The 16,032-nt window shown below is 41.8% G+C and overlaps 1 protein-coding gene across 1 annotated transcript in view; it reads left to right on the top strand.

Moving 5' to 3' along the window:
- Positions 1-15,563, top strand: part of LOC145784085 (importin-7-like) — a 44,216-nt gene extending 28,653 nt beyond the window's left edge. The window contains exons 21-26 of the mRNA XM_082595837.1: positions 6,131-6,264; positions 6,377-6,519; positions 6,931-7,082; positions 7,701-7,827; positions 14,935-15,051; positions 15,559-15,563. Of these exons, the coding sequence (XP_082451963.1) occupies positions 6,131-6,264; positions 6,377-6,519; positions 6,931-7,082; positions 7,701-7,827; positions 14,935-15,051; positions 15,559-15,563 (678 nt within the window). The remainder of the gene's footprint in view (positions 1-6,130; positions 6,265-6,376; positions 6,520-6,930; positions 7,083-7,700; positions 7,828-14,934; positions 15,052-15,558) is intronic.
- The last annotated feature ends 469 nt before the right edge of the window (positions 15,564-16,032 follow it).

Here is a 16,032-nt window from a genome sequence, read left to right as displayed (position 1 = left end):
CAGCATTGATAGCCTATTATTAAAATGTAAAATTGTAGCGAAATGATGGTATACATTTGCATAATTTTGAAGAAAACACCGAAATTGTTATAAATTGGCACAACGCTGGCAATGCTTCTGACCGATGTTAGCCAATCACACAATTGTGTTTTGAAGCAATACCACATGAAAAGAGGTTTGTGTTAGTAATTTTAAAGTTTAAAACAAATAAACCTGAAATAAAATCTTTAAGACTTTTTTGAACGCATAATAAGAAGTATTGAAATTGTTGGCGTAATGTTGGCAATGTTGGCAAAATGTTGGACAAAATTGCCAGCCTTGTGCCAACATACCCAGCATATAGCCAACGCTGGCCCAGCAATCAATGTTTGCTGGGTAAGGTACAAAAAGTTTGACCCCTTGAAGTTACTGGGGTCAACCATGTCACTCACAAAAAGTATGGAAGATTGACCGCGCCGGGTGGATCTGGTCCCTAGAGCCCCCTAAAAAGCCCAAAAAGGGGGTTAATTTCACCCCATAAGGTACATGGACCAAACTTGGTCAAAACGAAGTTCTATGTCAGGACATCACAAAAATATCAAATCTAACAATATTTTTGAGTGGAAAGGTGATGTAAGACCCCCCCGAAAGTGACCCCCCGGGGGGTTAATTTCACCCCATAAGGTACATGGACCAAAGTTGGTCAAAACGAAGTCTTATGTCAGGACATCACAAAAATATCAAATCTAACAATATTTTCGGGTGGAAAGGTGATGTAAGATGACTTCAAAGTGACTTCCCTTAATGTGACCCCCTCGGAAGGTGTATTTCACCCCATAAAGTACATGGACCAAACTTGGTCAAAACGAAGTCTTATGTCAGGACATCACAAAAATATCAAATCTAACAATAGTTTTGGGAGGAAAGATGATGTAAGACTCCCCCAAAGTGACCCCCCAGGGGTTAATTGCACACCATAAGGTAGGCTACATGGACTAAAGTAGGTTAAATCGAAGTCTTATTTCACGGCATAACAAAAATATCAAATCTAACAATATTTTCGGGTGGAAAGGTGATGTAAGATGTCATCAAAGTAACCCTAAGAGGGTTTATTTCATCATAGAGTACATGGACCAAACGTGGTCAAAACGAAGTTTTATAGGACACCACAAAATAAACGGTCGTTTCTTTATTCTTCATTGTCACTGCTGTCGCTTTCACTTTCTTCGTCTTATTCTTCGTCTTATTTGGATAGTCATTTGTTCAATTAAGTCAACATTTAGTGATCGTATCAAGATCTTGGATCAATTTTCTGGCTACTGTAGCCACGGCGCCGATCCCTATAGGACAGTGGGGACATGTCCCCACCATCTTTTTACATGTCCCCACCATCTTTTTACATGTCCCCATCATCTTTTTACATTATTTTTGTAACGTAAAAGGGAAAATATTACCCGAATGTCACAATTTTACCAGTCAAACGTTTAAAATATATTAAAGGAGGGGACAACATTTTTGTTTCATGCGAGGAAGCCCCAACGTAGTAGAAATGTTTTATTAGGCAGAGAAACCCTGGTGTAACTCGCAAATTGTATTTAATTTGGTTACGCCAGGGCCACACAGTGCAGAGTTTTAGAATTACTTTGAAAGAGTCGTACAAGCATGTAGTGCAGTAAGTGTAGCTTGTGTTACTTTTGTATAAGAAAAAAGCTATTTTTTCAGTTATTATTACATTGAGGTTAAGAGCTGCTGAAATGTCTTTACCGGTTTGGCAAAAAATTGTATATAGGAAATTCAGCAGTTGGAAGGCTGGCAGGCAGCTTTTTTTCAATTGAAAAAACTCTTACCCTACCCAATTTTTAAAAGACTTGTCACGTTTCAAATCGTCTTCAGTATGGACATGGCCATGGTCAACCTCCTAAACTTCAAGATCGATCGGTCAGAGTATTTTGCAGTCATTGACAGCTCGCAGCAAAATCTTACTGACTATTTCAAGTAGACCGATCTTGAGCACTACAAAATTCTACAAGAATCACTCTTTAGTGGAAAGCTACAATCACATTTGGTAGACGATTATTATCTTCAGTTCTTTGACACAGAGTCCCTTGCACAAGATTTTCGAATGATATTCAAGAAGATACCATCCGCTGTTCGGCAAATGTTTCCGCAAGTGGAACTTTTGCTCATATCACCAGCCCGCTCGTGTTCAGCTGAACGCTCATTTTCAACTTTGCGACGTATCAAAACTTTGTTACGATCTACCATGACACAGAAACGGCCAAATCATGCAATGGTCTGCTATGTGCACAATCAAGGACTTCCAAGGACTTCAAATTTTCAAGGATCAACCAAGGACTTCGTTTTTAATTCGCCGGAGACTCGTTGCCGAGTTGCAGTGTTTGGACTTCTGCTGTCCAATGCTGACACTGACAATTAAAATACATCGCATTAGACTTGTAGCCTATCTACTGTAGCCCTATTTGTTTGTTTGTTGAACAGACCCCAATCTTTCAGCTCGCTTCGCTTGTCTGCCCTTTCTTTCCTAGTAAATGTCCCCACCAATCTTAGAGAGCGATCGGCGCCCATGACTGTAGCCTATATGCTTCTTATGTACTTTCTGTTTTTGGTGTTACAAAGCCATGTATTGTCATGTCCTGTGGCCTTTTTTCGATTGACTGAATATGATTTATACAAAAACTTTTTGTAAAGTAGGCTATAGTTCCATTTCATGCATCATGGGACAGCTTGTGAATGTATTTCACCAAAACCTATATCATGGCCACCTAAAGATAAGGCCTGATTTGTCACATTTTGCAGAAATTTCCAGATTTTTCTAACTTTGGGCGAACGTTTAAATAGTTTTTTCTAAAAATTAGATTTTTACGCTTTCTTTACTCTTTTCCCCAGATGACACAATAAGTTTTAACATCCTCACATGATGAAAAACAAAGAAAATTTGATTTCGAAGATTTTAGTCAGACTGTTAATTTTTCAATAACAGTCTGATTTAGCGTTTTTCAACTTACTTTTTCTCATTTGCTATTGCTTCCCCAAGGCAAAAAAAAGGTTTTATATCATTAGGAAGCCGCAAAAAGTAAAAACATCTCAAAAAATGTCAGTCAAGCACTAGCAGTAGCTGTAATCAAAATCTGCAAAATGTGACAAATCAGGCCGCATCTCCAGGTGGCCATGTCTATATATAAATATTTTTAGATTTAATCCATTGGTACTGTCCTGGCATAGCACTTCCGTTACACCAAGGTTGGTTCGAGAAAGGAATGAAGTAAATTAAATTATAGGAGAAGATTCACTTTTGGGTAGGTCTTTTATCATCTTCCCAACTGAGAGTATTGTTAGATTTGATATTTTGTGGTGTCCTAGGACCTATAAGACTTCGTTTTGACCACGTTTAGTCCATGTACTCTATGATGAAATAAACCTTCTGGGGGTTACTTTGATGACATCTTACATCACCTTTCCACCCGAAAATATTGTTAGATTTGATATTTTTGTTTTGCCGTGAAATAAGACTTCGATTTAACCTACTTTAGTCCATGTAGCCTACCTTATGGTGTGCAATTAATCCCCGGGGGGTCACTTTGGGGGAGTCTTACATCATCTTTCCTCCCAAAACTATTGTTAGATTTGATATTTTTGTGATGTCCTGACATAAGACTTCGTTTTGACCAAGTTTGGTCCATGTACTTTATGGGGTGAAATACACCTTCCGAGGGGGTCACATTAAGGGAAGTCACTTTGAAGTCATCTTACATCACCTTTCCACCCGAAAATATTGTTAGATTTGATATTTTTGTGATGTCCAGACATAAGACTTCATTTTGACCAAGTTTGGTCCATGTACTTTATGGGGTGAAATAAACCTTCCGAGGGGGTCACATTAAGGGAAGTCACTTTGAAGGCATCTTACATCACTTTTCCACCCGAAAATATTGTTAGATTTGATATTTTTGTGATGTCCTGACATAAGACTTCGTTTTGACCAACTTTGGTCCATGTACCTTATGGGGTGAAATTAACCCCCCGGGGGGTCACTTTCGGGGGGGTCTTACATCACCTTTCCACTCGAAAATATTGTTAGATTTGATATTTTTGTGATGTCCTGACATAAAACTTCGTATTCACCAAGTTTGGTCCATGTACCTTATGGGGTGAAATTAACCCCCTTTTTGGGCTTTTTAGGGGGCTCTAGCGTCCAGATCCACCCGGTGCGGTCAATCTTCCATATATTTTGTGAGTGACATGGTTGACCCCAGTAACTTCAAGGGGTCAAACCTTTTGTACCTTATGGGGTGAAATCTTCTGTCGTAGGCTCTCGGTCTATTATTGAACTCACTTAATTATCACAAATTAGATATCATTGCACGGTAGTTTCTCTTTACAATAATGTTATATCGTGCTTCCCAAATGCACTTGAAGTGAGCAACGCGTTTGAATCAAAACTATTATTGATCAATTATAGCGCTTGAGTTAAGTATTTTCAAAAGAAAAAAAAATTGTTACGTTGACTTTGGCGCCGTTTTGTCTGCGCCGTTTTGCCTCTGCGCCATTTTGTCTCTGCGCCTTTTTGTCTCGCGCCGTTTTGTTCGCGCCTTAATGTCGTGGACCGCCAGATTCACGATGTTCCCGGACTACGCCGGATTGATTGAGAAAGTCTCTTCGGAAGCTAAATCTTGATACTTTTTCATACTCATAGGGGATTTGAACCTGAATGCTAGATTTTGAAGTTGGCAGCATAAAGATTCCACCTGCCAATAGGGATGGGCAATTCAGAATAATTCACTATTCCAGAGTTATTCCGGAATACTAAACCGAATCCAGAATCGAATCCAGAATACCGAATCCTATTAACTTCCAGGCTTCAGCAACACAAAAAGTAAAAAGTTTCAGACACAAAAGCTACACAATCAAAGTAAATGTTTGTTGCAATGCAACACATTAAGGCATTCTAAATGACTTCCAGCCAAGCGGGAGCAGTGTTGCCAGATGATGGAAGCCGCTTGGCAACAAAAAGTAACTAAAATTTCACCAGATATTTAAAACACCCTAAACAGGCCCGTAACCAGCCAGGGGGAGCATTGCCCCCCGCCCCTGAAAAAATTTGCCCCCTCTGGCAAAATCTCAACATTCTCGAGCAACAGCTACAATTATAATAATTTTGCCCAAAAAAATTTTTCGGCCCCCCCTAAAAAAATTGCCCCCCCTTGCTCTGCGGTCTGGCTACGGCCCTGACCCTAAATAAAGCAATTTCGCTTAAATACAAATAGTTTTTAAGACATAAGACACTGCCATCATCCATATGCAAACCTCTTGCAAAACGTTTTCTATACGAGCAGGGATTATAGCCTATTGCTAAAAAGTTTAAAAAAATTGAAAAAACTTTCTTGGAAAAAATTGAGTGGGGAAAATTTCACCAGATTTCACCAAAAAGTTATCTGGTTCCAATGTCAAAAAGCTTGGCAATAAAGACCTCTAAATTTTACCAGAATTTTTTAATTTGATATTCTATTTCCCCATCTGGCAACGCTGAACGGGAGCGCAGCTTAGTTTCCGTCAAGCCGCGGTCGAAAAGAATCGCTCGGAAGATGCTGATGTGGCAGGTATGCTGAGGTGTTTCAGAGCCAACTCCTTTAGCAGGGGGCATCTGCTCAATGTTGTTACGCCCACCAGTCAAACTATCGCAGAGTCGCATACGCACGTGGATTGAAAAAAAGCATTGCACGATTGTGCATGTGTACAAAGCATGAAGAAAATTGCGCGCTTAGATTCTTTGATTGCTCATGCGAGCGAGTGACGTAGAGTTGCATGCGCCGTGCGCGCACAACGCGTGCATAGTGTTTTTGAACGTTTGCGTGCGTAAACCACACTTTTTTCAGTTCACTGTCTCCAGCTGACAGCTGGCACAAGACTTATGCATATCTTTAAAACCGAATCTTATTACCCGGTTTTATTGCCGTTTTGGATTCGGATAGTTTAGGATCCGAATCCTTCTGGATTCGGTATTCTGAATTGCCCATCCCTACCTGCCGATTAATTCCATCCATGAGGCGGCTCTAGAACTACTCACGAGCTGGTGTTATTCACCTTTCTGCTATATAGGATTGTCAATGACGTCAGCTGTGTGTTGGTTCAGGTTGTTGCCGCCATCTTCACCAGGCCGACGCTCCTCACTCAAACCCTGGACAGCATCACCTTCCCCAACTCAAATGAAACCGTGTCCCAGCAGTTCTTCCGTCAGTGGTTCACTGACATCGATCACTTCCTTGGGTATGTCGTCATAATTATCATGGATGAGAGTGATCTGAGAATCAGAGGACGTCATTGCTTGTGTCATCTCTAGTGACATCACCTTGATCCGTGTGTGAACGCTCTCTCACAGGATCCACGACAGGAGGGTCTGCGTCCTGGGACTCTGCACTCTTCTCAACCTCCCACAACGACCTGCCTCCTTCGCCTCGCTGACTCCACAGATCATCCCATCCATCATCAAGCTCCTCCAAGGACTGGTCCGCGCTTATAACGGTAACGTCAGATTCTACTGAGATGGAATGACGTCATACCCGGTTGTGAATGTTGATCGTGAGTTATAATGACGTCATACCCGGTTGTGAGTGTTGAATCGTGATTTGTAATGACGTCATCCCCGGTTTTGAGTGTTGATAACCTTGGAATGACGTTATACTCGGTTGTGAGTGTTGATGAGTTGAAATGTCGTTAGATCTCACTGATTTGTTGCTGGGACGATCTGATTTTAAGTGATCATTAATTTTTGTTTTTAGATTATAATTACAAGGTGATTCTATCAAAGTTACAACTTTTTATGGAATGGCCAATTGGCCATTTTCGACTAGTTGAGGTTTAATAGATTCGCTGCCTCATATCGCTTCATGTTTGCAGCTCGAAGTAAGAAGTTGATTTTTGTTTTCTTTTTAGCTAAAGGAGAAGATGAGCACAGCAACAGCTCGGACTCATCAGAGGAGGAAGACTACAATGATGATGGAGCTTTCGACCATGAGGAGCTCGCATCGGATGAGGATGAAATTGATGAGGAGTCCGCCAAATACCTTGAGGTGCTGCAAAAAAAGGTAACGTCATGAAATGAAGTATGCTTTGGATGTGGAAATCTTTACACTATTCGTACTTTTGCGTCCCCTCAGGACATCCACAAGCATGTGTGCAAACTTACCGGAGACAACTATCTCTCCGATTACATAATTGTCATCATGACAACGTTTAATAGCAACATGAGATGTAAAGTAACTTTCAATAATTTTCCTCTGCATTGGAATGGCTGGGACATTGAGATATCGCGATTCGCTGAGGTGGATCTTGACGTCACACTCTTACAGACGAGAGGAGCTATTTATGGCGAGATGTCAGTTGCCAAGTTTAGTTGAGCCATATCGATTCTATTGGAATAAGCAAATAGTGATAAAGCCACTGATGAACGCCGGAAGGTGGCGCTGGACTTGCCATGTTTAGAGTTTTTCAATGAAAATCCAGCCGGAGAGGTCAGTTTTGGATCATAGTTCACCACAGTTCGCTTTCAATGTCCGAACGGCTTTGTTAATATTTGCTTATTCCAATAGAATTCGGTAGACTAGCAATTCGCCATTCCGCCCTCAAGCTGATGGATTCTAGTTTGTTTTGCTTCAAAGTAAGAAGGTTATTGATAGATTGTAATTTTTCTTTCTCCCGAGCAGGAAAACGCTCCGGATGATGACTCGATCTTCTCGGATGAGGAGACAGATCTAGAAGGCTTTGCGACCTTCCTCGAGGCAGCAGACGATGACACGGAAGAGTTCAGTGTGTTCAAGGCTAGAATGCATGGTAAAGATTAGGCATGGCAATTGGCAACTCTTAGATAGTCACGTACCAACAGATGTCTTGTTGCGAAGTTAAGTTTTAGTTATAAATGGTGCAGTCTGAATATGTTGCGTGTAACGTCATTGTCTCAATCTTTAATTGATAGATTGTGAGTTTATGTTTATTAGGTCTATAAGGTGGTCTAGGTCTAGGTCTATAAGGATTGTGAGGTTATGTCTTGGTCGATAAGATGAAACACTCGGTGGCTCCACTCTTGGTCAGAACCAAGTTCTACAGGAGATGTCTGAGATGGAGTTATGAATAATCTGAAGGAATTAAAATAGTCAGGGAGCAAGCTGTGAAGGAGTCGGAACACAGGGATAAAGTAGTGCTTGAGGCCGAATAGTCAGGGATCAAATTGTGCAGAAGGCGAAACATTCAAGGATCAAGTTGTGCTAGAGCAGGGGTCACCAAACTACGGCCCGCGGGCCACAACCGGCCCGCGAACTGATTTCATCTGGCCCGCCACGTGCTGCGGAAATTACAGCTGCACTACAATTCTGTAGCGTACATGTGCTTTCCTTGGCATTAGCAACCGTCTTTGGCTTTGCCTTTTTGTGTAATAGAGACTTCTTTGTTAAAATTGTTCGTTCTTACAAGTTAGTTCGTTGTTGTATGTTGAATTTGTACATTTTTCCACCAGGCAGCCTACATGTTGGTGTTCTGTTTTTATCATTAGGCCACCACAAATGGGAACAGCCTAGGCCAAATTTGGAAACATGTAATGTTTTTTCAACAGCACCATGCCCTGTAGTGTATCACAGCAGGGGATAACTTTTCCAGCAACCTTTCGATTTTCATCACAACTTTGCTATTCCACCGCTGACTTTGTTATTTATTGTGCTCAACTCAAGTCAATAGAGATTCTAATTAGTTGTATATCTTTTCGCAATTTGCATCCGGCCCGCAGCTGTTAATCTCGCAGCAATCCGGCCCTCAGAAAAAAAAGTTTGGTGACCCCTGTGCTAGAGGAACAGTCGGGGATCAAGTTATGCAGGAAAAAGATCAATCAGGCATCAAGTTGTGCAGGAGGAGATACAGTCAGGCATCAAGTTGTGCAAGGAGAAGAAAAGTCAGGGATCAGGTTGTGTAGGAACAGGAATAGTCAGGGATCAGGTTGTGTAGAAACAGGAATAGTCAGGGATCAAGTTTGGTAGGAGAGAGCAATGCCAATCAGGCATCAACTTATACAGGAGGAGCAATCAGAAATCAAGTTGTGCAGGAGGAGGAATAGTCTGATTAAGTTATGATTTGTGCAAGAGAGGTAACAATTAGGAATCAAGTGTGCAGGTAGAGGAGCAGTCATAGATCAAGTTGTGCAAGAGGAAGAATTATCAGGGATCAAGTTGTGCAAGAGAGAGAACAATCAGGGATCACGTGTGTAAGAAGAAAAACAATCAAGGATTAAGTTATGTAGGAAGATCACTGATAGTTCAAGGAGTAGAACACTCTGTACAGAAGATTGATCATTAGGCTTCAGGAGGATGTTGAAGTATTACTGGGAAGTTAAATGAGATGTGGAGACGTAAATGCCCAGCCACTTCCTCTTTAAACTCATCCTTTCATGAGCTTCTTTTCACTGTGATCACTTCGTTCAGGAATTTGATGACGATGATCCAGATTTACACTACGAAACTATTCTGGAGGAGTTCCACACTGTTCTTGAAGAGGAAGAAAATCAGCCAGATGAATTCATCACTTTCAAAACCGTCCTTTCTTGTAAGAACCCGACTAACCAATCTGTGACGACACTACTGGATTGTTTGCATGGCAACTCGTCAAAATTGCTTTATTGTTTGTTATGTATTTTAGTTTATTTGCATTGAAACGATGTACTTTGTTTTCGTTTCCCTCAGGTCTTCTCTTTTGCTTAGTATTCATCCGCCTGCTTTTGTTAATTGGCACTTCTCGTTTTGGGCTTACTTTGCAGGTTTCACACTATATCTTGGTTGTGCAATTTTATAATAAAACAGAATTCCAGTATGACTCTGATTGAATGAGCTAAAAACACAACAGAGTTATTTGGCGACGAGGATGGGATGCTGAACGTCTGAACGAGAAACTTACAGTGGTACGCAGAAGTGTTCAGTCTTAGTCCCTACGAGTTTTACTTTCTACAAGTTTTAGTTTTTTTAAAATTATTTACAATATGGACAAGGTGGTTGAATTAATGCAGTCGCAGCTAGAACATATGCGACAACAAATGCAGCAACAAGAAGAACAGGCGCGACAACAAAGGCAGCAACAAGAAGAACAGGCGCGACAACAAAGGCAACAGCAAGAAGAACAGGCACGACAACAAATGCAACAGCAAGAACGTCATCATGAAGAACAATTGAAGGAGTTAATTTCAGCCCTCAAAATTCCATGCGAATCAGAAAACCAGAATCGATTATCTCAAGCCATTCCTAAATTTTGTGAGTTTAATTCAACTTTAGAACTTTGGACTGATTATTGGTCACGTTTTTGCACATTTGCAAAAGCACAGTCCGTTCCTGATAATAAGAAGGCTCAAGTTTTCCTCACTAACCAGTCAGCCAGCATCTACAAGATGATCCTCAATCTGGCCGCACAAGAGTCTACAGCAAAGCCAATCAATGAACTTACAATGGAGGAAATTTCGAATTACATGAAGGCACAGTTCGACCCTAAGCGCTTCGTTATTCGTGAACGATTTCGCTTCTGGAGCAACTTGAAGCGGAAACCAGGTGAGACTGTTCCAGAATTGGGTGCACGAATAAGGCAAGCCGCTGCCACGTGCAACTTTTCTTCTATTACTAATCCTTTAGATGAAGCTTTGCGTACTTGTTTTATGTGCTCGGTAGGAAACGAAGCAGTTCTTAAAGCTCTCTTTAAAATTAAACCTGATGATCTTACTTTTTCACGTGCTCTTGAAATAGCCATAGAAACTGAAGACGCTGCCAAAGTGGCTAAGGAGACGGTGTTTGGCACTGAACCGTCGGTGGTACATAAAGTTAAAGGCACCGATAGACGATATTCTTTCAAGAAAGCTCCAGTGGTCAGTGCTAATGCGAACAAGCAAAGTAAGTGTTATCGATGTGGTAATTCTAATCACCTTGCTAACAACTGCAGATTTAAAAATGCGGTCTGTCATTTCTGTAAACTTACAGGGCATGTACAATCCGCATGTCATAAAAAAGCCGCACAAGTTCATTCTTCTAAGGTCAACTGCATACAGGAGGTAAATACTGTTCATAATTCGTCGAGTAAAGTTCCTAAACTCGAGGTTCAAATTTTTATTAAGTCTTTTCCCGTCTTAATGTAACTTGATACAGCTACAGGGGGAAATTTAATCTCTTCTGAAGTTTGGTCGCAGCTAGGCAAACCTATCTTGCAGACTCCGCAGCTACGTTTTCAGTCGGCAAGTAAGCACTCGATGCCTATTGTTGGATCTTTCACTGCCGAAGCAAGCTGCAACAAATCGGGAAAGACGACCACAGTTCAATTTATGGTATGTGAAATCCCTAACCTTAACTTATTAGGGCGTGATGCTATTCAAGCACTAGATATTTCGGTAGATAAGTTCTTTTCTTCATCTTTACATGCTATTCATCGTCACAACGACATAGATTTTAACTTGCAAAAATCATGTTCCGAGTTATGTGACCAATACGAAGACTTATTTAAACCTGAGTTAGGTTGTCTTCAGGATTACGAATTAGAGATTGAGTTTAACTCTGATTGTAAACCAGTGTTTTCAAAGCCCAGACCAGTGCCTTTCGCCATTCAAGAAGACTTAGCTCTTGCCTATGACGCCGGCATAGAAAAAGGTATCTGGACACCTGTACAATTTTGCGACTGGGGAACTCCTGTAGTACCAGTTCGCAAGGCTTCTACCGAAGGTAAGAAATCCAAATTAAGGGTTTGTGGTGACTATTATTCGACGGTTAATCCACAACTTAAAACTCACAGGCACCCTTTGCCTCTTCCAGAGGATTTAATGCGTAAACTAGGGGGTGGCCACGGATTCACTAAGATTGACCTGGCAGATGCTTATAACCAGATTAGGTTAGGTCCAAAGAGTCGAAAAATATTGGCATTAAGTACCCATAGAGGGGTTTTATTGCAAAATGTTATGTCATTTGGCATCTCTTCTGCCCCAGGCCATTTCCAAAAGATAATGGATGATTTAACCAGTGACCTTCCAGGTGTAGCAGTGTACCTGGATGACATTTTGATAAGTGGAGCTACAGCGGAAGAGCATTTCCAGAACCTTAAACGACTACTCGATCGTTTATCTTCGAAAGGTCTTAGATGTAGGAAGGAAAAATGTAGATTTGCCCAGGCAAATGTCGAGTACTTAGGTCATGTTCTTTTTAAACAGGGGATTTCAAAGGGTCCTAAAGTCGATGCAGTACTGAACATGCCTGCTCCTTCCAATGCTAGTACCTTACGTTCTTTTCTGGGGTCGGTTCAATTTTATTCTAAGTTTATGCCCCCAGAATTTTCTACGGTAGCGCAACCGTTATATCATTTAACCAAGAGTGGTGTTCCTTGGAGATGGGAACACAAAGAAAAATGCGCTTTTGCAAAATTAAAAACGTTTCTTTCCGCAGACGATGTTCTCGTACACTTTAACCCGTTGCTTCCTTTAGGAATTGCATGCGACGCATCAAGCGTGGGCATTGGCGCCACACTGTTTCACCGCTCCCCGGACGGAAGCGAGAGGCCAATAGCAAATGTATCGAAAATCTTGACGAAGGCTCAAAGAAACTACAGCCAAATCCAAAAGGAGGCTTTATCTATCATCTTCGCTTTGAAGAAATTTTATCAGTACCTCTACGGTAGGAATTTTATTTTGGTAACAGATCATAAGCCTTTACTTTCACTTTTTGGTCCAGATAAACCTACCCCTTCGCTGGCGGCTAACCGGTTAGCACGCTGGGCGTTGTTTTTGAGTCAATTTAGTTATACTATAGAGTATCGCAAAACAACGCATCACCAAAATGCTGACGCCTTGAGCCGTCTTCCGTCCAACGATGACACAATTTTTGATGGGGAGGAAAGTGCAGATGATGCTGATATTGTCTGCGCAATTGATACGTTGGACTCGCAGGTTAGTCATTCCGATTCTTCTACTTTGCGCAAGGAAACTTCCAAGGATCCAGTCTTGTCTAAAATCATTCGCTTTACACAAGAAGGATGGCCTGCGAAATCAAACTCTAACGATCCAATCGAACAGTTTAGAAGAGTTGCTGATTCTCTAACAACATGTTATGGTTGTTTATTATATGGTTCTAGAGTAGTTATTCCTTTTAAACTTCGCAATGACATTCTTTCTCTTTTACACAAAGGTCATTTCGGCATGCAGCGAATGAAACAGCTGGCCAGGACAGCAGTCTACTGGCCCAAGATCGACGCGGACATTGTCGACCTCTGCCGAACATGTACTACATGTGGTGAGCATCAAGCTGCACCAAGCAAGGCTCCTATCCACCCATGGATAGCTCCAGAGAAGCCTTGGAGTCGAATTCATGTCGATCACGCTATTAATTTTTTAGGTCATAATTGGCTTATTGTTACCGATGCTTATAGTAAGTATCCTTCTATTCACCCAACTTCTTCCGTATCGACGTCTGCTACTCTTGATCTTTTAGAGCAGGATTTTGCCCATTTTGGATACCCCCACTCCATTGTCTCAGACAATGCGACTACGTTTTCCTCAGAAGACTTCAAGAATTATTGTAAAGCTAGGGGTATAGTCCACATCACTGGAGCACCATACCATCCAGCTACGAATGGTGCTGCCGAGCGTTTGGTGCGCACTTTCAAGCAGGCGTTGAGAAAATCGTCGTTACCGCCTAAAAGTGCCACCACTCAATTCTTGATGCAGTTTCGCCGTACGCCTAATGCCAGTGGTTACTCTCCTAGTGAGTTATTAAACCACCGACAACTACGTACTAAATTAGATATTTTACTTCCTTCCTCAGCTCAGATCACGAAACCATCAACGAGTCCTTCGCCTCGGAAACAAAACCGGAAAACAATTAACTTCGATGTTGGTGATCCTTGTTATGCTTTATACTTTGGTTCCAGGCAAAGCCGAAGCCCTCGGTGGGTTCCTGCCGTTGTGGTGAAGCGACACGGGAGTCGTAGTTTGCAGGTTCGAGTGGACCCTCGAGGTCCAATATGGAGACGCCATATCAACCAGCTACGTCCGCGTTACATCTCGCCGGAAGGCGGGGACCCAGGGGAGACTACTTTCACGTCGTCATCGACAGCTGACGAGTTTCCGGTTCCATCGACGCCGACAGCGACCGAGGATTCATCGACGCCGACAGCGACCGAGAATTCATCGACGCCGATTGCGACCGAGGATTCATCGACGCCGATAGCGACCGAGGACTCATCGACGCCGATAGCGACCGACGATCCATCATCGTCATCGCATCAAGAACAAACATTAAGGCGATCAAAGAGAAGACGCCAACCACCTCTTCGTTATGGGTGGTCATAAATTTTATTGGGGAGGTGTTATGTATTTTAGTTTATTTGCATTGAAACGATGTACTTTGTTTTCGTTTCCCTCAGGTCTTCTCTTTTGCTTAGTATTCATCCGCCTGCTTTTGTTAATTGGCACTTCTCGTTTTGGGCTTACTTTGCAGGTTTCACACTATATCTTGGTTGTGCAATTTTATAATAAAACAGAATTCCAGTATGACTCTGATTGAATGAGCTAAAAACACAACATTGTTGTTGTGCGAACTGCTCAGCGATGGTGTTTTTCGGAGTCGATATTCGTTTTTCGAAATTTGTGTCGCACTTTCGTGCTACTTACAGGAGAGACCACGAGAAGGTGATCCCCCTTCCTGCTGTCTATTTCTGGATCGTAATAAAAAGAAACTTCTGTTCCATCCAGAAGTTGATGATGGAAGGATTAGTTGGATGAGGAAGTATGCCTCATCATTTGTGTTTGCAAACTTTCACAACGAGCCTTAGCCCAAAACTTGGTGGCAGACTCAACAAAGCGTTGCTTGTGATGACGTTTGTGACGTTTATGTTCGATTGTTTGTTGACGTCATAAGGCTTATCATTGTTCATTTTGTTCAGCACTAGAGTCACGTGACCCGGAATGGTACGCGTCATTGCTATCCGGGTTGACCGACGAGGAACGTAGCGCCCTCCAGAAAGTGTATGTGCTCGCCGACCAGCGCCACGCTGCTGCAGGTAGGTGGTCGAAGAGAACCATTGAAAGGATAATTTGAGCCCGGCAGCAGTGGGATCATTTTAAGATGCTCTCAAGAAAACTGCTCTGCTGCAGTGTATATCCAAAAACTGTGCGACGTTTTCTTTAAGTTTTTTTCATTTCCCGGAGCCCCCTGCTGACGCTACAGGCCATGACGTCATGTTTGTAACGTACGTTTCGTCGGTCACATGATGTCAAATGAATTAGAATTTCCCGTTTGTTCTGGATTTGCATAGCCAATCACAAAACTGGCGATAACGTAGCAAATTATTTAACACTTTAAAGGGCGGGGAAACCCAAATTAACTTTTTGCGAGTTTTTTTGTTTCAGCGTGATGTCATTGTGTACAACATGCGTTTTAGAAAAAAAAAATTTAAATTTTGTTGCCGTCGTCTCGCTAAGGCCGCGAGCGCATCCAGCCGTGACACTGAACGCTGTGACGTCACAAGGTACATTCCTTTCTTACGAGATGCTGGTTTGTCCTTCAGGATAGCTGCTATGTTGTCTCCACCTGCATCTGCGGAATTCCGTTTTAAAAACAAAAGCGATGAGATGTTACAAAGCCACTTTTATTTCAAAATAGGAAATTTAAATCCGACATATTCATCGTCCTGGCTTGGAAACTTGGTTCGAATTGCGTGGACGACACATGATGGTAGAGGAACGCGGATGGATTGACCAAGATATCCCCATACCCATCGAACAAATTGCCTATAGGCAATGTGTCTGTAACGTCTGCAAAAATAAAACTTTTTATGCTCGTGTTTGCATTCCAAAATAGCATGAGGTTTTATCACAGTAACTTGCGTTAATAAAGAACTTTCACCATTTAACAAAGGCTAATTAAACAATGATTAACACTGTGACATTGAATGAAATTACATTATTTACTGTTTGATATCAACTATGACGTCATGTTACCTGTGTTGAGTCGCGGGCTGTGTAGCAGTATTGTAATGTTG

Source organism: Aplidium turbinatum, chromosome 15 (genome assembly GCF_918807975.1).
Source record: "Aplidium turbinatum chromosome 15, kaAplTurb1.1, whole genome shotgun sequence".
NCBI classification, from domain to species: Eukaryota; Metazoa; Chordata; class Ascidiacea; order Aplousobranchia; family Polyclinidae; genus Aplidium; species Aplidium turbinatum.
This window is presented reverse-complemented; position numbering and strand designations above follow the sequence as displayed.